This window comes from Osmia bicornis, chromosome 1 (assembly GCF_907164935.1).
Source record: "Osmia bicornis bicornis chromosome 1, iOsmBic2.1, whole genome shotgun sequence".
NCBI lineage: Eukaryota > Metazoa > Arthropoda > Insecta > Hymenoptera > Megachilidae > Osmia > Osmia bicornis.
This window is the reverse complement of record NC_060216.1, coordinates 9,665,970-9,691,550: the sequence shown is the minus strand read 5'-3', so window position 1 is coordinate 9,691,550 and position 25,581 is coordinate 9,665,970. Positions and strand designations below refer to the sequence as shown.

General features: G+C 45.5%; 1 protein-coding gene across 1 annotated transcript in view; it reads left to right on the top strand.

The window, feature by feature from the left end:
- The first annotated feature begins 348 nt into the window (after positions 1-348).
- Positions 349-25,581, top strand: part of LOC114873542 (ephrin-B2) — a 50,195-nt gene continuing 24,962 nt past the window's right edge. Inside the window, exon 1 of the mRNA XM_029181964.2 lies at positions 349-1,733. Coding sequence (XP_029037797.1) covers positions 1,615-1,733 — 119 coding nt within the window. The 5' untranslated portion in view covers positions 349-1,614. The remainder of the gene's footprint in view (positions 1,734-25,581) is intronic.

The window sequence follows — 25,581 nt, the reverse complement described above, 5'->3', positions numbered from 1 at the left end:
GAATCCACCGTGCGAGAAACGAGGATCTCGCATCGCGTTCCAGCACTTGTGTCGTATCCGCACTCTCGAGCTTCGAGCCTCGGTTCGAACGGAACGAGCGACGGGAAGGCGCGACGGCTAGGGAGAGCCACTCGGAAACTCGCGTCTCGCGAGCAGGCGGCGTAATACCGCGTAGCCGACGAGTCAGCCAAGACACGTCGACGAGCCCACGGAGGGAACGAGCATCCTCGGGCTTCGTCCGTTTCCGCCGGTGTTCGGCACTCCCCGACACCCCCGGTCGCCGTTCGAGTCTGCCGACGCGAGACGAACGGCCGCGACACTCGGCTCGGCCGACAGACGCGTCCGCGACACCGAGTAGGAAGGTAGTGTTCTCTGCGTTCACGGAGCTCGTCTCGACGTAGCTCGTGTACTCGACGATCATCCTCGTCGTAGTTTCTTAACACGGATAACGCGGCATCGACACGCGACCAGAAGAAGGAACGATAGTTTTTCCTCTTGTTATACCGATTCGAACCTTCGCCGTGGAGATTCTTACGCGTGGTGGACAGTGAGAAAGCGTCGCTCCGTTTGGCTGGCTAAGCGACCCGTGCGAATCGCAAGTGCGTGAGAAAGTACGGGGGTGTGCTCCAGGCGAGAAGGATACCGCTCTGTTTCGCTAGCTTTCTTGTGCCTCGTCCTGTGAGATTCCTCGCTGCGATCCCGAACGATCTTAGTATCTCCTTACAAGTTCCTGCTGGAACGTCAACATCGCGTACGAGGACTGGTGCTCCGAAATTCAGTGTCTCCGAGAAATTTTCTTTATATTTTGTTTCGGTGGTGAGAAACGTTTCGTAGAATTTGGTGATAAAGAAAGTTCTTTCGACATCGTATCGTTTTCAAAGATGGTTAGCAAGTTCACGGTTGTTCGATGGTTCGCGTGATCCCGTCGCCGAGCGTCGGATACTGTTCTCGCTGCGAAACGCCAGCCACCGTTGATCGGTGAATTCGTCGCGAAAAAATAATCGTGTCTCCGATGCGAACCTCTCGGAAAATATCTCTCGTCGATGGTTTGTCGTCGCTGTGATCGGATCGCTGAAAAATATTTCACCAATGAGAGGGCTAGCAAGGTGCACTCCAGGTGAGCGAAACACGGGGTGGACCCATGGAACGCGTAGCTCGATGGACGTGTATGGAAACAGCAGAACACCGGAGAATCGTCGTCGATTCTAACCGATCGCCGATCAATTCCATCGAAGACAACGTATCTTTCGTTTAATCGTTCAGCTCGAAGACGCGAGCCGATAGTGTACGGAAAGTGTGTTTACTTGGTGTACGGAAAACTTGAAGGATAACATTCGAGCGAAGAAAGAAAATAGGATACGCGGAATCATACGTTTGATCATCTGAAAGAGAAACATAGAAAAAGAGAAAATAGGAATTAGAACAGGCGATCTAAACACGGAGAAAGTGAAGCGTGGATGTGGTGTGTGTGCAACGGTGGTGGAAGGTGGTTGTGGACGACAGCAACAAAGGTGCAGGTGTCGTCGTCGTTGTTGTTCTTGTTGTTGTTGCTTGTTGTATCTCGGTGAACGGTGGTGACGCGGTGCGCGCTGCTCGTTCGTCCACGTATTTACCATGGTTTCCACGTCCTTTGTAACTCTGATGTTCCTCGTCTGCTTGCAAACGGTTCTACTCTCGACTGTGAGCAATTGCGCGAAGACGATCAACATGTATTGGAACACCACCAATTCCATGTAAGTGTACTTCCTTTTATTTCTTGGGTGAACACACAAAAATAAAAAAAGAACGTAAAATGATATTTCCCACGTGGTCATTGAAGAATGCCAACAGATTTTCGTGCGCGAACGCGTTACGAATTGGCTCCGATGCCAAAGCGTTTGAAAGTCGTCGCCGGGCAATCGATTTCCCGCGGCGTCGTCGCTTTTGAGTAACGGCCCTCCGCTTGCCTCGCTTCCGGCGGAGCTTTTATCGGCGTCGGGGCCGTGGTATCGCGTCTGCCAAAATTACAGGGTGCATCGCGACGTCGAGCTCGCTTTAATGCGCCCACGAAATGGGCCGAGCCCGGTGGAGATCGTTCCGTCGAGCTTCTTCCTCGTCCAAATCGTCGACGATAAAAGCCTAAGAAACGACGATTTCCAGCAGCCAAGCAGACGGGAAATTGCATCCTACCGATCAATTTCTTCTCGCCGGGGATTGTTCGTGTTTGCCTAACTGCTTCTACGATACGTCGTACCGTGTCAACTTCTTTTTACCTCGCGCACGACGCTTCTACTTTAAACCGTTTCTTTATGATATTTTTAATGGCTACTTGAGTGTCGCGACAGCTACAGAATAACGAGATCTACTACGTTTGTTCTTTAATGGAGTTACAAGTGGTAAAGGAAATAGAATTGTAAGAAAAGTTAATATTGAATCGTTAAGCGGAAAGTTGTTCCTGAAGAAAGTGAGAGAAATAAAAATCGCATTGAACCGATTTACGTTACTCGTCGCCGTAATTTCACGCGGAATGTGTAAATCTGATCGCGTAACGAGCCTCGTTACTCTATCTGGTGAAAAAATCTATAAGCGTTCTCGCGGTTGCTTCCTGCTCGGGAAGGCGGGCAAAATCCAGTGTGCCCCGCTCGTCAAACCGAACCGGCAGACCCGATTCACCACGCTGCCAATTAAATCTACATTACCTGTGGTTAATCTAATTTGTCACGGTATTTTTCTGCTGTTTTTCGAGCCTCTTGATTCACGTGCGAATCAACGGTGAGAAATGATCGTGTATCAACGACACACGAAAATCCCGTGTAAAGTCGATTTAGATTTTGCGTTAAGAAAAAACAAACTGTCAAGAATCGGTTCGTTCTCGGGTTGTTCAGGTGCGTCCTTTCTTCTTGCCGCGAGAGGAAACGGTGTCCTTATACGTGGCTTGTTAGTCGAGCAATTTCTTTTCCATCAGTAATTTCCTTACTTCGCGATACTTTGATTCGCGTGGACCAGAACAAGCTCGCGATTCGCGTCAACATTATAATCGACGCGGCACGTTTTTTCAACGATCGCGAAAAACCTGCTTGACGCGTAATTTTCTCGGTCGTTTGGAATATTTTGCCGGTCGTTTTGCAGGTTCGACATGCTAAAGGTGCATCCAACGAGCTCGTAAAACGTAAAACGTCTGCCTGGCGATCTTAAAGCGATGTAGCAGGGTTAAATTGTAGCAGAAACGTGGAGGAAAATTTGAAAACTCCTGTCGAAAATTTTTGACGGGAGTCAGGGAAAAGTCTCGTAACTTTTTAACCGCGCACTGTTCGAAATGTTTGTACGCGTATTCAAGTTTTCCCCCTGGTGCAAAAGTATGCGTGTGCGTCGTCCAACAAAATCCGGCCACCCTATTCTCCTCTCTCGTATAAGGGCCCAACGTCCGGCTGACTTTGACGATCGGTTTGAAGTCGCGCATGCATTACTTGCAGCCAGGACGAGGTGGCCCGTCGAGCGTGTGCGTGCCCGTACGTGTGAGAATTCATTTCGCGAAGGAGAAGGACGTTGTCAGACTGTCTTCTTCGTGGGACGTACGGAGGGCAGTAAAAAACACGTCCTGCGCCCGGAAAAAAAATCGAAAAGGAAGTAACGCGTGTGGTGAGCAAAACGAGAGAGAGAGAGAGAGAGAGAAAGAAAAGGGAGGAAAAAAGAGGGTGAAAAGAAGCGCAGGAAAGAGGAGTTCTCTGGTGCGCGAGAGAACGTGCTCTCGGAGGGCTGTAAATCTTGACCGCTTATTGGAAAATCGAAATTCGCTTTAAGGAATCGGACGTAAAAAAGAAAAAAGAAAACAAAGTTGAAAGAAGGAGAAAAAGAGTTGTCGGTGAAGCATGAAAACCAGTGGCTCCTTGATTATCATAAATCTGTTTCCACGAGTTCTACCGGTGGAAAGAGTATATTCTCTACTGTTCAGTTAAAACACGGCAGCGCTGACGTTTACTACCTCCTTGTGTTTTAGATGATAGAATTTCTCTTTAGAATCATGAAGAAACGTATTAAGAATGATTATGCAACTCCTTGAACGCGTTAAAGTAACTTTTTAGTACACAAAATATTTCCAACACATTTTTTTGCATTTTACCTAATAAAAGGATAATTCTTTATCGTCTATTGTTTACTAATTTCATAAAAATAGTTGATTTAATAGATAACGTAAAGATTTTTCGCGAAATAACGGCAACAGAGTTGGTATGGTGGCAGCAGATGCTGGTGCGCCGCTGGAGACTTCAATGCCGGGGCGAGGAGATCTGCCGCGGCAGATTATTGAACTCTCTAGTCTCTCTCGTGCGCGGCTAGACGATTCTATCGAGTTCAGGAAGGCATGGAACGTACCCGTGCAATAAGTATTTCTGGTTATCGTACGCTTACGGTTTCGTATTCTACATACTTGCTCTCGAACGCACGAGTAACACGTCCTGTCGCATTTTTGACCGACCAGATAGTTAATTCTCGCGCCACACCAGCGTGTTGACAAAGTATTAAATTGTACCTAATATTTCAAGATAACAGCGCCGGTATCGCCGATATCTCACAGATGATTACTCGCGTTCGTATCGGAATACTTATAAAACGAGTTTCCATTTTAAAAAAATGTATCTTGCCAAAAAGAAAAATGTTTCGTAATTACAATCACCTGTCAACTGCAAAAGTGACACATTACTATCCAAAACGACGTATTGATTATTTTTGAAGGACACTTTCGTGAGGTTACTTTTGTTCGTTCGTTATTTTTAGCCGGCGCGAAAAATGATTTCAACGAACAATCCGAGAACAGGCGTCGAAAAAGCGAGGCCAATAAGAACTGGTTGACTCTTTAAGAGTCGGTCTTCCGAGAAGTTGGGAAAGCAGCGTCGCGAAATCCTCCACTCCGTTGCTTTAACGCGAGTCCAATTATTCCGTCCAGTAAGTCACGTACACTGGCATGCACGAGTAAACTTAATGAATGGCCAGTTGTCAGAGTGCTGTGACTTGTGACACCATCCACAAGAATTCTTAATACCAATAGGCTCAGTGTTCGTCCTATCATTTGAAATCGTCTTGATTCTTGCCTGTCAATTTTCTACCCTTTGAACGTTCATGATTTTAAGTAGAATAAATTTCTCATAATTTTTGCACTCTGGCGTTATTATATCAGGTGTAAAAATGAATTCTTGAATATGCTAATTACTGTTCACCATTAATTTGTAAAATTACAGTGCAGCTAATAATTGAAGGTATACTTTGATAAGATTATTCCTCTTCGCACGTTATTATTAATTTATTAATTGCGCGAAAATGATGGACTTAGCGAGTCGAGCGTTAAGAACAGGGTGGAATGAAATTAGAGTGCTGGTTGGCAGGTTACGTCGAAAATCTTCATTTCACTCGGTGTAGATATCGTAAAACCGTTACACTTTAACACGGCCTCGGTACCGTTATTAAATTGCCGGCGTACACGCGGCCGGGAAGTTCGTTTTTGAAAAACCACCGGAGGTTCCTATTATCCTCTCGGTAGCTCGGTTTCGTGGCGCTTTATAGCTCCGTGTATTATGGCAACATCGATTTGCAGCGGCCACAAATCAACGGTTTCCCTCAGGAAACTAGTACCCTTCGTACCGAAGATTGAGAATTTGCTACCCGATTCGGGGAAATAACCGACTGCCATCTCGGATCACGCGGAAACAAAGAAACGCTTTGCTCGCAACTCTTTGGAAACAACAACGGCCACATACGAAACGTAATAAACACCGTAGCTTTAATGGTTTCATCGTAAACAACCTTTCCCTGTCGACCTGTTTAAGCTCGAAAAGTTTCAGTTCAGCGCGGAAGATGGGAAGCGATTTGAAATCCATTTAATCCACGCTGTAGGCAAATTGCACGGAAGTCGAATGTTACGCTGTAAATAAGCTCGCGTTACGAGATAACCTTACGGATCTAGAGTGCGTAATCTCTTATATTTGCCACCATTACTCGCCACGAATCGTCGCTTCAAAGCAACACCTTTGATCTGGGAAAATTGAAAATTTCACGCTGAATCTATATATTTCCAAGTGTCTTATACCTTGGAGTCACGAAACGCGTACACTATCAACATAATAAGGATCAGGTTTTCGTTTAACCCCAATTTAAAATTTAATTAACGGTAATTTTTTTATTCCTTATTTGCCTTCATTACATTTCCGAAATTTAATCATTAATTAATATAACGATTAAGATAAAACAGGAACGTAATTAAATGATCGTCATTAAACGAATCGATCAGATCGGTTACGAAACAACGTGAAACCGAGCGCGCGTACTTAAGGAGGAGGTGGAGCGTGGCTTAACGAGTGGCAAATTAATTATTCATCATTAAAGGCTAACGGGCCGTAGTGGCGTCGCGTCAGCGACGCTATGCGCGAGAAAAACGAGACGCGAGACACCGCGTTGACGTTTACGAGTGCGCGGACAGCGCGTAAATATCTCCATGAAGTTGCGGGACGCCTTCTTCCTGTTACCACGTGTTTCGCGTTCCACGGCCTGGCTGGATCAAAGAACGCTCCTCTTAGTTCCCGCGAAACGGTACGGTATGCGTGAACACGCGCGTTCATCGTCCATCGTTGCGAAAAAGCGCGAAAACGCCGCGAGGATGGTAAGCGGGAAAAACCTGGCGACTGATTTACGTACCCGTAAGTAGCTCCACTTTTACGTGTGATTTATTCACGAGAGAAGATGCCTTCTACCATTTAAATATCATTCTAAAGTATAATACTAACGTTATTCAAAGAAATCTTCTTACTTTTTTTAATTACGCAAAATTTATGGAGTCGATCATCAAGCATCGAGACAATAAACGCGTTAATTGAGGCGAAGCTATATTGCACGCACCATTAATGAGAAGAATATTCCATTTTCTTGGTCGTTAACGGTGGCTCGCAGGAAAGCAGGGAAAAAGCCTGTCTCTGTTCGAGGCTGGCTCTCGGAGGGGCGCGTTTATCTCCGACATCCTCTGCCGGCTGGCAATAAATCCCGGGCGTTATCAGTATTAAATATCTTCCTTAAAAATCTGCAAAGAGGCCGAGAAACAAAAGATCATTATTAGCGTAAGCACGCGTGTACATCATTACTCGGTGTGTCCCGTGCAGCCGGTGCTGCTGCTCTCCTCTCCTCCCGCTTCCTGCTCCGGCAACAATACGATGCCTTGCACTCGAGAGTCACCACCGGTGCAAGGGAGAAAAAGCGTACGTCGGGGCGTTACGAGCTACGAGGACCGCGTTACGGTTAATTAAGCGCGAACGGAGCCGCTACGGGGCCAATAGCTGGATCGCCCTGGAAACTGGAAACCCAGACGGCTAGAGAAAACACGTCTGAACGGAGAGTGGCGTCGCGTCGCTTGAAAAAAAAGGGGACGCTCACGAAATCGTCAGAAAAGTGTCCTTTCGAAAAACCGGCAGCTGTTTCCTGTTACAACAACTTCTGGGTAACGGGCACTGGGAAAAGGGAGGGACACGGTAGCTGATCGGGGGTAAAAACCCCCTGTAACGTTGCGGTTAGGACTTACATGCGATTACGTGTTTTCTCACAGCACCCCTGTGCTACATCGTAATCCATAAAACACGCGTGTCCGTTTCGATAGAATTTATGTCCTGTCTAATTCTGGGTGGCTCGTTATTTTCGGTGCAGATGGGTGACGAGTTGGAGGGTAAATTGCGTCCAGGTAGATTCATCGATTACTAAGCTTTCACGGGGAGCGCTCGTCTTCTTTTTATTCTGTTTTTATTGCGAATTTAATTTTCTCCAAAAGCTATGAAAATTTCTACCTCACCTTCACAATGAATCTGACTAATGTAAACACCCAAAATCAATTTTCCCGTTTATGAGAATTAATATTTGGACAACAGGAGTGGAGGGTAGGAGAATCGAGGGGACCCGGCTCGTACATCACGGTTACAGAATAATCGTCTATTGTGCGGGGACGGATAGCGATCGTTAGCGAGAAAGCGTGAACGATACTCTCGGTATTACCGACGCATTCCATTTTTCCAACAATCCCTGGTCATTGCACGCGTCTTTTGTCAGTCGATACAGCGACTCGAATCGCGACATCCCCGTATGCTTTTGTCCTGACCATAGAACGCAATCAGAATTTCCATGGCTCAGCAGGTGGCGGACTCGTAGCAGTGACGTTAGCGAGCGCGAAAAAAAAAGTGTATCGTTTTGATTGTAGACGGGACGGTATAATAATCATTATTACGCCAATTAATTCGCGCCTACGTGTATACACACCGTGGGCCGTATTATCCGTGGTCAGCACGCGATTCCATCTGCGAAGGAACGTCATTAATAGCTTGCTCGGATATCGCTATACACTTAAAATAATTGCGAGTCCGAGCATCGTGTGTGCACGCGTGTTGCACACGTTCCTCGTCTGCTCGTTCAGTGTAGATAGCTCGCGCCGTAGGTGTGCGCCGAACAAGAGGAATAATGTTATTCCCACGGGAAGAAGCTCCTCGCGTTGTGCCCCAATTAGCTCGTGATCGACGCGTTCGTTTTTTGTCTCCGCCAACAGACCTGGCTCTTTCTTTATTTTTCCAAGAATTTTAACGCATTTTAATAGGCCTCGCTACTGCCACGGGGGCTCAATTATCGACCGGTAATTGACGTACTGGTAAGGGCCAGGATGAAAACGCTGTTTGATCGTGAAACATCACACTTCGCCAGACGATGCAATAACCAAAGATGAATTTCACAACAGCTGATGGCTCTGAACCCTTTCAACGCTGGATTAAAGATTTTTTCACCTCTGACAGTTTCGATACGGATCGTGCGTTAACGCCTAATGAATATTACGTGCAAGATGCAGACTCGATGTAGGTGCAGGCTCGATCTCGGTTTCTCGTTAGATCCTCCTCTAAATAGCAGATGGTTTTTCAGAAAATTCTTTTCTGTTATGTAGGATGCCAAGACCGGGCCACGGGAAATCAGAAAAGAGAGTCTAGTTGCTTCTAAAAAATGATTTATGGAATTTCAAAGGAGTTGCCCGTCCACGATATGGCGATCTTCTTTTTCCGTTCTTAAATTAGAGGAATGATATTGCAAATCATTTTACAATGTTAAAAACGTTGAAACTATATCTTTGATAAATGCAGTGTCACCAAACGTATTAAAAACAATTAATTAACGCAACGTACGACGGTGGACGTACGGTTAATCAATTACGCGAAGGAATCTCAGTGGCCAATTAAAAGGCAAGAGACACCCCATCGAGTGTGAAAAGCCAGGAAGATGGATGAACGCGGAAGAATCCCGATAAAGTCGCGGATCGGTCTCGCTTAAAGAATAAAAAAAGCGACGATTCGCGTCAGAGCGACGGTTATCGCGTTATCTCTGCCCTTTGTTCCCGCTTTCCAGCCGTGACGATCTTCTGGCCCGAAGAAAATCCCGTTCCTCCTCTTGTCAGTCGGTTCTGGTGTCTTTCAGGGACACCGAGTCGCTCGGGAACGGAACAATGCCGATTTCCGCCCCGTCACACCCGGAAGAGTGGAACGTCGATGATTTCCGTGGCTAGGAATCAGAGGGGCGGCGACGCGGAGGTACAAGGGACACGCGTGTCCACGAAACAGAAAGGGACGCGCGTGTAAGTGTACGTTTTGCCATGCAGCAGATTGCACCTCGTATACCGCGTTCCATGAACAGAGAGGCCGATGGAAGAGAATGAAAGAAGAAGGAAGAAGAGAAAGAAGTATACCTCTTGGTCCCTTCCACAAGGTATCCTCGCTCGCTCGTCCTCATTTGTCTCCTCGGTTTTCGAGTCCACCGACCAAAACTCGCTGCCTTTCTTTCGCGCTCGAGTTGGCCGCGCGCGGGTTTCTCCATTTCGTACCCTCCTCTTTTCATTTTTTCTTCTTCTTCTTCTCCTCCTTCTCTTTTTTTCTCTTTACGCCATCTCGCTTCCAATCCATCGCTCGCCTGGGATCCTGAAAGGGCTCGCGGCTCCGTCAGGCCAGAAGAGGGAACGGGACCGAGGCTTTTTCGAATCGAATCCCTCATTGTCGACTCGGTAATTCGAGGAGGATCGAAATAACCCATTATCCCGTAATGAGCGGTGCATTCACATCCACGCTGAGACCTGCGGTGTCCGTGCCTGTACTCTGCGTGAGTCGGTCTTTTCCCGCGTACACGTTTAAGCAAAACCACGCACCGGATGATGTTACATTTACGTATAGCTACCTGCCGAACGATCTGTAAACTCTACGAAACTTTTCAGACCCATTGGAAATTAGCTTTCTATCGTTTCGGTGATAGAACTTGGCTCAATCGCATAGAACACCCTTTAGATTTTTTCCAAGGTACTCTTTATGCTCGACGAACTCCAACGTCATAGTTATAAGTAATACTCGTTGCAAGTTAAATGCAGATACAGGAGACTATTTATATCCGCATGGTAAGTTGTTTCTTTTATAGACATCACGGAAGAGAACGCATATGGCACAGATACGAATAGTATGCGACGAGCATACTAGATCAATACTCGGCAACTAGATAGTCTAATCTCTGTTACTATCAGTGGGTTTAATTTTTCGATTCTCGGTGAATCATCTTTATCCGATTAAACGTGTTCAATTTGGTATCTCTTTGAACTTGAAGGTTTTCCAAAAATCAAAATACCATCTAACGAAACTTCATCATAGCATTCAATGCATTAATCCTTGAACAGTGGAGCCTGACAAGGAGTCAATTTTTTAATTGTAAATTTTGAAAATGATGATATAAATAAATTACAAAATTGAATTAAAATTGTGGTTCTCTTCATGGTCCGCTGTCCGAGGGTTGAAGAATCCTTTGTCGCAGGCAATCCATCTAACGTTTATCATCAGCTTCTTCTAATCTTTCCAGTAGCATTAACAGTTATCTTTCGAATTCCACATAAGTTACCCATTTCCCGAAACTTTCAAACTCCAAGAACTATCGCCAGTTAGAACTTGAACGCCATCGATCGATCGGAAACTTTCAAAGGGAAACCTCCCCTGTATCCCTAAAATTCGGGGCGAAACTTTTCCGCGTGATTTTCCACGCTGAATAACGTAACTAACAGGAGAAAATGTTGGTCGCACGATACGCGTTGGAAATTACAGAGAAGGCCAGGGGTAGAGTCGCCGAAGAACGCTGCAGAGGTCTTCGAACCTCGAAGAAGAGAGTTCTTTAACGATACAGCCGGCGCCATCTGTGGAGCCGACCGGAAACCGTCGGTTCGCTCGTTTACGACTCTTTCAAGGACCCGGTTGCACTCTAAATCCTTGCCAGAGAACCGTGTGCAGTCTCCTGCTGCCGCTGCTGCTGTTTGCGTTCACTGTTCCGCTTCCAAGTCCTCGACATACCTTCGATGAACGGTACGAACTTTCGCGTACCGGCCGGTTACCGGCGTCACGTAATGAAGTAATCATCCCCGTTATCGGCCCTCATTAATCGATCCACCTCGAGCAGACCAGGCACAGTTACCTTTCCATGCAACCGCGATCCTGTACGCTACCAGCTACATCCGAAAGGATCGCTCGATCCTATCTGTCGCACCGCTGGCAAGATTTTCCTCGACGATCCCGTTGCTCGACAAGGTGCGCGACTGGAAAACAGGATTCTGGATTTTCATTCCAGGGATACTGTTATTTCTTAACGAACGATACGTATCCTTGACAATGTTCATTGTTCCAATGGCTTTCTCAGGATCTGCCGCAATTATGGAGATATGCACTAGTGCATTGGAGTCGGTCTCTTCTTTATTTTCTTCTTTTTTTTCTTTGATATCTGGGTAATATGAGAACGTTGATTTATAGGTTTATATAGATACTTTCTTTTAAATTATTTTATTGATTATGTAGGTATTGGAGTATTATTGGTACAGTATCGATCCATCCGTATCCTTTTTTAATTTTAAAGATTGTTTTTCACAAAAATATGAATAGACGATATTTATTCCGTACGTGTGTATAGAATGTGTATTGCATACGTATCTTTAACAGTTCTTTTCCATGATCTTTATTCGTTTATCATAAAAATATTGAAATGAATTCAGAGAACAGGATACACTTTCGTGAAATTCCAAATTGCATTCTTCCCAAAGTGAAATCGAATATGCCACAAGATATTATCGTTGGGATTTATCATATTTCACAAAAATTCGGTCCGTTGCAAACAGCAATGAATCGCGTCCGGTCGTCCGAAACGTCTATTTTATATTTTTATCTAATTCCTCGCTGTTTACCTCCTCGAGCACAGATATCCAAGCTTCCAGAAAATCGCCGTAACAGGACTTTACACGCTTCTTAATCTAGCCAGCTTATTTCTTTACCTCGTCCATTGTTCTACGCCCGTCCGTTCTAATCGTCGCGTTAGATTCCATATACCTTTATCTGCGTTCCGACGAGACAAAGGAATCTAACAAAATTATCTAGCCGGCGCGAAGAACCGACACTCCCGCGTTCGTGTTTCTTAGATCCGCGCTAATGGACGCGCGGATTTACAAGACACACCCTGAGTAACGAAAATTTTCCTGCTAATGGATCGACGTGTTGACACGAGGCGTCGTTTGGTTTATGGGGTGGCAAGGTGAAAGGACTGTCGGCGGTTTAGAGGCGCCATGCGCCAAGAGAAAGATTATTTGCAATAGGACTAATCGCGGCTCTCAAGGATCCTATCCTCCCCGTTACAATGACGATGAAAGTGACATACCTGGGGTTTTGTTTTAGACACCGTCGTCGTTTATCTTGACAAATAATCCGTCTGAAAATGTTTGTTCCTCCTTGGAAAGTTTGGCGAGGTGCGTGTACAGGCGGGCGCCATGTGCTTCCAGCTGGAACAATCTCCGATCGCGGATCCGAGGAATCTACTAGTGTAATACGATAGGAGGCTTTAAAACAAAGACGTAGAAACCTAGGATACGGCAACATAACACCTGGACCTAGCTACCTGCTGCTGGGTTTTGGCCCATCGTTTTCTATAGCATCCTTTTTGCACGCGTTGCACACACATACACTCGTCCATTTTCTATACGCCTGTACCTTCCGAGAAACCCGTCCGGACGCTTTTCATTTCGCGAATATCTTGTATCAATTTATCGGACGTTAACAAAACGAAATTGACGAATAAATAGTTTAGGCGCGACTCGTGGTTGGCCCGTGGTTTTGGATCCGTTGATTCGTTTCTCGCTAATAGCGTCAGGCTAACGAACGACTTCTTTTGTGCTTCGTGAACGAGCGGAAAGATTATTCGAAACGACACGACCGAGCCGCTCGTTTCGAGAAAGGTTTAACGCAATTCAATGGGGTATAACAAATTCCACGATTCGAAGTCAGAAAAAGGGATCGCTCGGTGCTGCCTACCTGGATCTTCGGCTCCCCGTGACCAACCTTCCGTTTCCCTTGCCGAACATCCTCCTCTTTCATACATATCTACACACATATATATATATATATTTTTCTTTTAATTTCGGAGTTTCACCCGACAGAAGAGGATTAATGGGTGCTCGAAAGCAAGGAAACCGTGACGCAGGAGGAGAGATCGGAGGAGAGCGAGCAAGCGAGAACCGGGTATATCCTGAAACACCCCATTCCGTCCACCCCAGGTTGCCAGGTTCCTCGAAGCAGGAATGCCATAATCTAGATAACCGAGCATAATAGAATACCTGGACCCGGTCTGGTCGCTTTCTACCTCGTTGCACCTTCACCTTTTTTTCTCCCTACCCAGTGCCACAGCTCGTATCTTCTTGCTCCTCTTCGTTACTCCCTCTCTATTCTTCGTCCTGCGCGGCCGTCTTCTTTGCCGCCTTCTCCTCGTCCTCTTCCCATCTGCTCGCTCCAGCTTTTCCAACGCGATCATCATTGGCAGCGTCCAGCTCGCTTCGCTTGTCCTTTCCGTTCGCTACATCTGTTGTTTCTCGCTGTTCCAATGACAAGGACATTCCTCGTGCTCGACAAGAGGGTAGGAATGCCGAAATCAACGAGAACAACGCCGCCCGTTGTACGTCCTGCGGCTAAGGACACGTGTTTTCCAGAGGACCGTCGACCACCGAAACAAGGAAAACTCGTGTCGGCGAAGAAAGGACCTAACCATCGATCCTATCGGATTTCTTCTCTGAATCGGAAGCACCAAATACGAGACCCCGGGGGGCTAGGAAAGAAATTTCGTGAATGTCCTGACGGAACCATCAGCCACCCAGTCCTCGTTATTTCTTCCCTCGTTAACGGTTCGACGATAATTCAACGTCCGTGTCGTGAGATCGGGCGCCGCGGTGGCACGCAGCTACTCCTCGAAACTGCCCGGTGCACGAAAATTATTCCTCCTCGTTGCTTACGTGCTTCTTATCGGCGACGAAGACTCGCGCAAATTAGTATGGGCATACAATTACCAGATCGCCGTTTCCTCGCTGAGCACGATAGTACAAGTGTTGTATACCAGACTATAAGAGAACAAGTTCTACCATTTTTATGGACACGGTATATCCGTTCAGGATAGCTGTAAACAGAGTAACAACGCTAGCAACGAGTATTCGGAAGAAAATAATCCAAGATTATTGAAAAAGAATTACTACTAACAACATTCGTTAAACATCAGATATTAATAAGAAATACACGATTGAAGTTTCTAAAAAAATCATGAGGTTTAATTTAATAAAAATGAGAAACGTCGTTTGGCAAAAAGGAAGAGAATCGATCGAACAAGCGGTTGACCGCGGGCCATTAACGAACCGTTCACGAAGGAAACTGGCATTCACAGAATTTTAATTCGTATCCGTGCAGGCCGGAACGAAACGATACAGCTGCATTCCAGGATTGTGTCTACACGGTGGAAGGCGTCGTGCCGCGATCGTTTGCCTTTACGTTTATGTCGCCGTTACGAAATCTCGGTTCCAATTGTCCTTCCAGTCGGCCGATACGGATCGTTGCCCCGCGACTCTTTATCTAGATGGATCTCGACCGCCTTACCCGTACCACGAAACCACGAACCCGGCGAACAGGTCAAAGCTCTCTCCTTCCTTCTTTCCTTTTCCTTCCCTTTCCTTCCCTTTCATTCCCCTTCATTCGCTGTCTCGTTTCTTCGTGTCGCTCGCGAGATTATCGGGAGAAAGCAAAGGGTAATTAAGCGTTTCCGCAGAGAGAAGGCTTCTCTCGTGACGATTAATAGAGAGGAGCATTGCCGAGAGTGGACCGAGATCGAGGTTCGAGTTACTCGAAGCCCGGTAACGTTCCAGGGAAATCACAGCCGGCTACGATAAGCGTTCGCGCTGTTTCCCTTCCGGTTATGCTGATAAAGCGAAACGTTGAATGGAGAGCGACATTGATATAGGAAGCGAGCTGCAACGATCGGTCAGAGTTTTGTCGCGCACCTGGGATCCAGAACATCATCCATGGGAAAACCTGTTCGTTTTGACATTAGACCAACCGTGTCGTGCACATGTCGCACGCCTAGAATGAACTTCATCAAGAAGAAGAACGGCTTTCGTCGAACCGTGTCAGGAGAAAATAACAGCCTGACGGATCGGTTGGTCTTCCAGATGCTTCTTTCAGAGAACTTGTTTTAATAAGATGACTCAGAGACTTGGTCAAACACTGATGTATTCATTTAACAGAATCTAGATCATATATTCTGCGTGAAGTATGTAATAATTTCATTTTTGGCGAGGAAATTTACTCAGAATCTAGAGTATTTTTGTACTTTTAAAATAGTAGAAGATAGAAAAAGTATCGTTAATTTAACTATCTGCTCCGGAAATGGGAGCGTTTTAAAGATTTCAATGGAACTGAATGGTTTTCTAGGAGAATCTATTTCTTGGAACACTTTCGATAAAAGAGTATTAGGATACAATGTTAAAAATCGAAAATATCATGGTCTTTTAAAAATTAGAAAAATTTGATTATTTTGCATATCGTATAATAGATATTTTTCACGGCGCGACGTTTATGTTCAAACGAAATACAATTTTCTCGGCTGGGCGTTCAGTTTTTCCCACCGGCAAACGTTGCTCAGATTTTCCGCATGGAAATGAAGCTTACCGGTGATCCTTCATTCGGCAAAACGCTCATGAACTGTGCATAGAATTCCATAGACGCGCGGCCGTGGCTACGTGACTCGCGTAATTAAGCAGAAAACTACACAGAGCGGGCGGGCCGCGTTATATGCCACGGAATATTTCGAATTTAACGCGGAATCGCATTCTCCGCGCGATGAAAGTAATTCCGAGCTTTGCGCAACGCGATCCTACGTACACGCCGTGACGATTTCCGTCGAAATAAAATATTTCTCCTCTAATTGTTATGCTTCCCGCGTACCGTTGCGTTCACCATACTATTATCATTATATTATTATTCATTTCCGTAGTTGTACGAATAACATAATATCAAACGCTAATGATCTCGTTACAACGAGCTGCAGCCCTTTCGCCTGTGTAATTACTATTCTGAATATGGATGTGCAAATTGATTAGTGCACATTAATGTATCGCTGATGCGGTGATGATCTATTAATTTATTCCACAGGCAAAATTATTGCAAAAAAAAAGAATAACATTTCCCTTCTATAAGAAATTGATTAATTTTTGCAAATATCTCAAATGACAATATATATACATATATATTATTTAAAAATTTTGTAGATTTTATTTAGAAATTGTTCCAGACTTTCTCATCGATCTCTAAATATTTTATTATAGTATATTATAAGTTCCTGTTGATCAATTGACTTAATGTTGACTCGCCTGAAAATTGCATTGACTAGTTTCAACATGAAATTACGGCCTAACGCGGTGTTAGTTTTTCAAAGTAATTACATTCTGGTGAAACGATCGTATGGATAACCGCGTTTGCAAACTTTCGTCGGAGTAACCGTAACCAGAACGCGATTTCGTAATTGCTTCGCCTCGAAAGCGGCGTTTGACGAAGGAAATTCTTTCACGAAATTACCGATAATAATGCTGGTAATAACCGATAACTGCGTTTCGCATAATCGACCGGTCGTTTACAATGTCTCTACCTTGTTACGAAGGCTGAATTTCGTTATTTTTTATCTAGGGGGAAAACGAAAAATTTCTTTATTATTAGAAACGTCGAATCGTGAGAGAACGAGGAAACGATGCGTTTCTTATGAACGACGTTGCATTCCGCGAGTAACTCGCGCGAGGCGAAGCGGAAAGGTCGAGCCGATTCACACCTCGACATTAATTTCCTCTCGATTTTCTTCGTTTAGACGCGCAACCGCGTTAAGGGGTCCGCTCGAAGCGTGACGAGGGAGAAACTGCAGAGCGAGTTACGCTTCTCGCGAAGGCGGAACGCTTCCCTTCGGGGCGATCGTGGATCGTTATCGCGTGGAAGAGTAGTCCTCTTCCTCTCTTTCGTGGCCGGCAAAAAGCGTAAAAGGATCAGACCCGACACCAGATGCGCGATCATTTGTAATATTTAATTACGGCCGAGTCCGCGGGGAAGATTGTGTCGCTACTTTAAATCGGGGGCAAACCTTTTTTCTCGTTTCTTTGGTCGCCATTTAGGAAGCGTCGAGATGTTGCAATTCAAAATATTTCAATTTTTTCAATTACAATCTCAATTGTAATTTTCATTAAATAAATCAACGTGAAAATATTGCAAATTAACTAAAAATTCTTTTAACACTAAGAAAATTAAGAATATGGCCTAAAGCTGTACATCGTCAGGGTACAAAAGATACTTTCAACTTTTTGATAAATTACAAAAGAAACATCCCTTGTAATTTACAAAAACGATCAGTACCACCTTCGATCAGTACCGCTATCTGCCATCTTTTTAATCAATCGGGACGACCTCGTTTCGTAACAAACGCCCGGCAATTTGGCCCGATGAAAAACAACAATCTCGAAGCTGTTGAAGTGAAACACTCTCGTTCGCACCTTGAGGTCTCCAGGCTGAACCGTCAATTCGAGGTTATAAAACCGTATTCAACAGGGGAAACTGGATACCGTATTTGTAACGCGAACGACGACAGCCAGGAGTGTTGAAACGACGCGATCGAGGCACGGGTAGTCCATAATGTCGGGCAAATTGTCGGTTTTACCCGGTGTAAAACGCGCGGCGGCATCATTTCCCAGCGGCGTTCTTCTAAAATTATCGATAACTTATCGACGATTGACTATAATTTCTCCCCCTCGTCGTACGTGGACAACGAAAAATCCTTTCTCACCCCGACGAAAGATCGTACATAGTTGCACTTTCTTGACAGGACTCGGTCTTAGCCGGAGGGTAATAAAGTCGTATCGCGTTTCTTTTTCCATTCCCGTCCTCTCACCGTCTACCTCGTCTTCGAACCGCTAACATTTTGGAATTTAAAGCAAACGCGTTAGTCCGTGTAATTTCTGGGATGATTACTGTAATAACTGTACGATCCATCCAGCTCTCAGACCATCTTTTTCGTAATCGTTCGATGAAATTAAAAATTGCTTCGATACATCGTTCATCCACTTGCGACTGATTGAAACGTTCCTGACGCGTGGAACGAGGCAATTACGTGGATTATTAATTGCTTATTAACGGGTGTAAATGATGATACATAGGGAAAATGTTAATTCGAAGAACAACTGTATTTATTCGTACTTTCAACTGTCCCCTAAACGTGGAGTTAACGAAGGAGACGCATCGCGTGCGAGAAAACGCCCTGTCCTAATGCGATTCTGATGTACGAGCGTAGAAGTGGTCCCCAAAAGGACGGAAGGGTGCTCGGTCAGAAAGCAACGGAACCGTGTGCACACACGCTGGAAGCGGTGAAAAAAAAATAAAAGATCCTTTTCCCGTGGTCAACCAGCCGCTTTTCATACGTATGTACACTCGACGACTGGTTCTGAAGTGTCGCGTTTGTCATCCTCTTTCTCGTCAAATCCTCCCCAGGATAAAGAGGATCTGCCGGTGCGTGTTTACATCCGCACCGACTGTCACAGGATTTTCGGCCAGCTGAAGTGCTTTGCCGAACGACTTACATTCGCGTTTTTCTCAATGGACCACCGATCCCCCAGGGATTTACGTGCCTCTGAAAGAAGGTTACAATACATCGCATTCCATGCTTTTCGTCGTCGGACCTGGATAACACCGAGGCCGAGTGTCCTCGAGTGCAGGGTAAATAGAACGTATTGAGATGTTGCACTTGAATCGTTTAAAAGAAATTTCAGAAAGTATTACTTTTGCTAATTAAGGGCAAATAATCTCGTCGTCCCTTACATAGTGTAGCAGTTATCAATTGAAATTTATAAATTAATAACTTTAAAACGTACAATAATAGAATCTGTAAAATAATATCCTCTCGGTTAACTGGGCCGTCAAAGTGTCAAGAGGGAAAGGAACTCGTTAATTCGATCATATTCCAGTAGTATATTTAGATTTTTATGAAAGCCTTTAACGACACTAATTTTAGAGATGTATGAGGAATATTGAAATCTATTTCTAGATTATACCACACTGCAAGAGAATTATGAAGACTTTTAAAAACGCTAATCTTAAGATACATAGAATATTCGTGTAATAGTTCACGCTATTAAAAGATCATAAATTAATTACGATAAGAAAGTCTTGCTGATTATGGAATAAAAGAACTCGTTGATTCAACATTCGGCTGATGTATCTAAATTTCTCTGAGATGAAAAAAAATTCTGAATGCTTTTTAAGTTACTGATATTAGGTGTTTCTAAATCATGTCCGTCCTCCGCTGCAGGGTTATAAATTAATAAGGGTAGAAGCAAAAAATGAACGATAAATCCCACGAGTCACATTCTGGCTCTGTTACAATCTAAATCGTTCTAATTCCCCAAATGGATCTTTTTTTATTCGGTCACTCGAGCCTTTCGTTATCGGTGCTCCTGAAGCGAACGCCACGAGGTGACTTTCTTCTCGACGACGGGTTTTCCTTTGAAAATACGTAGACTCACACTAGTACCCCCGGCACCGTATGATCAACCGAAATATTCATGAATATATTTCGTATATTACACGTATCCTGATGTACGAAAGATGTTATTACCGGGTCTCCGGCATTCTTCGTAACGCAAGGCCAGGAATAGGGATCGGAGCCGGGTCTTTCGAGTGTGTACGCTTACCAAGAAGAAAATGTGCCACATAATGCGCCGCGGGGCCGAAGCGAGGATGACCAGAACAAGGAGGAGAAACGTTGTCGGCCGAGGGAAAGGACGGGAAAGAAGGCAAGCAGATGCGAGAGTCCAGAAAAAGAAGCAGCTGCACCCTGTGCACCAAACTATCCTCTCCACTTGCGTTCTGATTCTATGCCATACACCCCTCCGCCCCTGCGCCCCTTCTGCCGACTCTTTTCACCAAAAGGAAGTGATACGCGTTACGAAATATCCCTTGCACGCACGTATCGTTCTGACTGGTTGAGCTTTCTTCTCTTTGCAAAACCGACAAATCGTGTAGATCTCTTGGATGCATGAAATCTGGTGACAGAAGGTGATATGGAATTTTGAATTCACCTTTGTGCTCGATCATTCGGTGCGAAAATGTAGCAGGAAATTTCTTGAATTTTTATTCTTTTGAATTTCTATACTGAAAGAGATACTGTAGGAAAGAAGCTCAGAAGCACAAGTAACATCTTAAGTGCCATATAGATAATGATTTTATTGATAATCAATTTAGTATCTGATTTTATGATATTTGGCTGAAATTTTTGAATGAAAACTTTCGAAACGTCGAAACTGACCGTGGCTAACATAAATTCGACATCGTAATCGCGGTTTATTCAGTGATAATTTTATTTAAACACGTCGTGACCCGCGTACTCGATCGCTTCACGAACACTACTAAACATCGTGTAACATTGCAACGCAGATACGAATGTTTATTTATCCCCAAGATGTACAGTACCGAGCATATATTAATAAACTTACAGGCGAATGATGAAACCTCCTCATCCTTCTTCGGTACCATCTTTTTCTTAAGAAGTCTATCCATGCTCGGTACCGTGCAAAATAGAGCGATGGGAAATAATATCGAACAGGGTGGAAGTTTGAGATACCGGATAGCGTTGTAAAATTTCCCAAGAAGCAGCCGGGTGCGAAGGAGTTTAAAATTGCACGTCTGGCCAGCTCCACCTTTTCACTTTGATAAGAATATCTTGGATCCGTAATCTCACGGATGCGAGCTTATACTATATTTCTTGTCGAACGTTATCAAATACGCCGAAGGATAACCGGCTTCCGAGAAGGAACAATCTGCCGATGCACGATAAGCTTGTTAGTCCCGAGCGATGTTTGCCCTCTTCGTGTTCCTCTCCTTCTCTCTCTTACTCCTCTCCATCAACCTACACTGAATCATAACTGACACTGAATTAAAAGCAAAGTCCCCTTTGCTCTTTCTCCGTGGCTCTTCGTCCTCTTCGTTCATCGCGGTAATTACGAACACGATGTTTATAAAAGGTGTTGCTATAAAGTTAAATTGGCCTGTCTTTGTCGACGAACGGTGTGTACGTACGCTAGCCAGCTTCGTTAAACAAATTTGTAATTTGTCAGCGGACCCGGGCAAGTGTATCGGTACTTACTATCGTCGGTAGGGAAATTTAGAAACACGGACGAAGGGAAACGTGGCGCGATATCGAATTATCCTCGTTATATTACTATGGCGCGATTAACTTGTCGAAAGTTGCTACGTAAACAAAAGGATGACAGGAAAGAAACAGGTTGATGAGTTTAACTCGGTTCTTCAACCGATTGGCAGTAACGTGACGATAAAGTTTCTAGTACTGGAGGCTTTAATTTTTTTTTTAACACAATTTGCAAGAAATTCTGACCGTTCAACTACGTTACCTAAATCGACCATCCATAAAAGGAAGCTAGAGATTTTTGATGTCCCTGGTACAGCAGGTGGCAAATCCGTGCGCGGTTAATTAGCGCGAGTCGTTTCCAAGACCGTTCGAAATTACGTGTTCGAGCACCTTCCACGAAAATAGACGAGTACAGAGAGATCCCTCGCGAGAAGCGGAGGAAGGCAGAAGAAGGAAAAAGAGAGAGTGTGGAGCACCGGTTATCGAAGGTTCAATCTTCGGGCCATGGGGCCGGTCACTATATGGGATTCTGGGGATACGAGGGAGGTAATCGATTACCATGGGACCGATCTTTCTCCTCCTTCCTCCCTCCCTCTTCTTTTTTTCCTTGCCTTTTCTCCCTTCATCTGCCTCCCCTCCCCCACCCTGTACATTCTCTCTCCCACCCTTGTCGAACCGACGCCAAAATTTATACCTGGCGGCTGCTACGGAGATGCACCCTCGTCTGAATGGAGGCAGGGCATTCAACGGCGCCGCGAACTGTGAAACGAAAAATATATGGTTTCCAAAAGAACAGCCGTAGGACGATCGTCGAAGGTGGAGGAGAAGGAAAGAGAAACGTCGAGGCGAGAGAAGAAATAAGAAGGAGAGAAGGTTTTTCAAGAACTCGCTGCGAGGGGAGAGAATAAGAGGCGAGAAGAGCACGACAAAGAGTGTCCTCTTCGTAAGAGAGAAACAGATTCTTTGAATTTTCGAGGCCGACAAGATTGATGCCGAGGAACGTTCTTAGATGTCTATAACCATGGTGGACGGTATTGTCGACAGACAGTCGGACGTCTAATGACGAACGATGGGGGCTCCTTGTCGCTCGAATAGCCGACCCCCGGTGTTATATCGGTGATCTTCGGGCCTCGGCATTTCGAAAAATATCGACGGTTTGATCGTTACTGACACTGTTCATTATTTTTCATCCACGTCGGTCCACTTGAACCGATCGGCTGCGACGATTAAAACATTACTGAGATTCGACGAACGGGTTACTCGATAATCGGGGAAAGAGTGCTCTAACACTGCGTAACGAATAAGGAGAGAAAGAAAGATGAAAATTATGGCACTCGAGTATGAAACGAGAGCGTGCTTACTCGCTAGAGCAATCAAGGAATCGGATAAGCAGACGTGGTTGCCGGCAGAAAAATACTCGTTAAAAGTTCGAACGCGGCAGTGATCCTCTTAAACTTGTTTCCGAGCAGAAGCTTACCCAAGCCGAGAACGAGTAGGATCCTCGCTGATCATTACCGTCTCTAATCCCCCGTTCATAGACATTAAACAGTTACCCGGTGTAGACCGTGTCCCGAAAGCACTCGGCTCGAAAACACTCGACCAAAAAAAGAAGAAGGAAAAAGGGAGGAAAAACCCACAGCGACAAAGTACCCCGCGAACTATTAACCCCCGACAACAATGGCGAGCAAACAAAACGGTGCACTTCTGTCCGCAATCATATTTTTTATCTCTTTCTGCGTTTGGTATCCGACTGACAATGGAGAACCTTTGCCGGTGCGTCGAACGATCCAGATCGAGCGTGACGTGTTTCCCCGGCACCCTAACCTAGGGATACTCGCAATCAAGTGGGCCATTATTTGGCGAAAATCGACGGGAACGGCGAGGCGAAAGGTAGGGCCGAGGAAAATCGTGTGCGAGATAAAAGGGAGAAGGAAAGACATCAGGTATCCCTTGCTCGGATCCTCGAATATCCACTACGGGTATACGTTGGATCTTCTTCCCCCTCAGGTATACGTGACCTTCTTCTGCACGGCTCCTCGTGGCTAAAGACAGCCGGTGATGTTGGTGTCGGACAAAGGCAAACCGAGAGAAACACACACAGTGGCTTGTGCAAGAGCGCAGAGTCTGCTGCGTACGCACCGTTAGGCCCCATTTGTCTAGAACACGAGGATTTATGCCGAGGTTACTCCGCCCTTGGGCCTTCGAGAGTTCCACCGATTTACTTTTATGGCCATGGGTATTACTATGCCGGCAGCCTCTACGAGGAAGCAGAGAAATCCGTACGTGGATGCTGTTCCTACGGTGGTTGCGCAAGGGAAAATTGTTGTACAGGAAACACGGAGGGGAATCGTTCGCTTTATGGGAGACGCAAGTGGAGTTGCGAAACACACCGTAGACTAGAGGAGATGACGCGTGCAAGAAACCGTACCGCGAACATCCTCTTCGTGATTCAGCGTTGTTTGGCAGTTTCTGATTCACCGATGCATACGTTTCGGGGAATAAAAACGTTTCGTGTTTTCTCGAGCTTAACCGAGGGCTTTCGAGTTGAATAAATTATACTAATTGTGCCACTGAGCTAATCGTTGACATTCTCAGCATTCATATGTTAAATATTATTTTTGATAAGTCGTTGCCCCGACGTACCCTTCGAGGGTTAATATCTACCCCACTTTAAGGACAATTTTCCTTTACTATGGCTAAGCTCTTCAGGCTTTCTTCCGTTCCATTTACCCGGGACCATCGAAGAAGCTTCTTAGACCCTGAGATAAATACTCATCATCTTTGACCGAACAAAGACGAATACCTTTGCTTGCACGGAATCCCTGCACCGTTGGTCTCCATTTGTCCTGTAACGATAGGATTCGAAGGTAACCCCGCCCTGAACCCAACCGACGTGCCGTGGACCCCTAGCTATTCATATCCATGGCTTAAGTGTCGGTGCGCGCGTCGAAAAAATGAGAGAAAGAAGAAGAAGAAAGAAAAGGTTCTTCCAAGGTTGATTTCTACGCCACTTGCCGCTCGTGTATCGACGCGGACATGCTCTTTGGCCAAATAGAGCCCCTCCCGTACCTCCGGACAAGGTACACCCGATGATCCCGGGTGGCTCCTTTGTCCCGAGGGATGCCGCACGTGGTGCGACCAGGTACCATCGGCTATTCCGTCGCGGTGGCCATGCCCCGGAAAGTCAGGCGCGGATAGCAGTAAAGGTAAAAGTCGTGGTCAGTACGAAGATCTTCTTAGCCTGTTTCAACGAGGGCTAAGGTCTTCGGGCTGTTTACTCGACTGCTTAGCACGTCGTAAAGGGATGACGAGTCTATTTCCTCGAAAGGAACGGCGTGGACATCGGTCCAAGGGGCGGGGTGGGATCGATGTATGTGCAGAGGACTTGTCGAAGAAATCGTCGAGTTGTTGACAGAAAGAAGAACAGAGAGACGATAAAGTGGCGGTCGAGAGGATACGGAAAGAAGGAGGAGAAATAGTTATCTGCTGCCCGAAGAGGATCTGGCGCGGTCGAAGTGTAAACGATGATGACGACTTCCTGATTCGAAGCTCGTTTCAGACCACGACCAGAGGAATTCGTGTATACCGAACCCGCTCCGACATATGCCATTCGCATACAGTCTGTTCTGTTTGTTTAAACAGCGGTGAGACCGCGTGTTAGGGGAAAGCAGACACGGGAAATCGGCGCTTAATCCGAGCCCCCTAGAACCCAATGGTGGGAACGTTTCGTGGGTATGGAATCCACAATGAGGAGAGTTTAACGCGTTTCGAAGCGTCCATAATAACCACACGAATTATTACATTTCTGATCTGTCAAATCAAGGCGTCCAAGTTATCGGAATGGTGCCTACGTTTCTTTTCTGAAATTACGATAGAGCGACGTATAGAGCTACGTTCGCTGAATTTCTCAGCGTTCCGATGGCGAGAAGAGAGATCCTCGAGGGAGAGAACAGACATGGCAAGTTAAGGGTCGGGACGGTGATTTTCCGCGAGTCACGCGAATTCGTGACTGAATCCCGAGAATCTCCCAGCGATGTGTCACGCTGGTGTGAA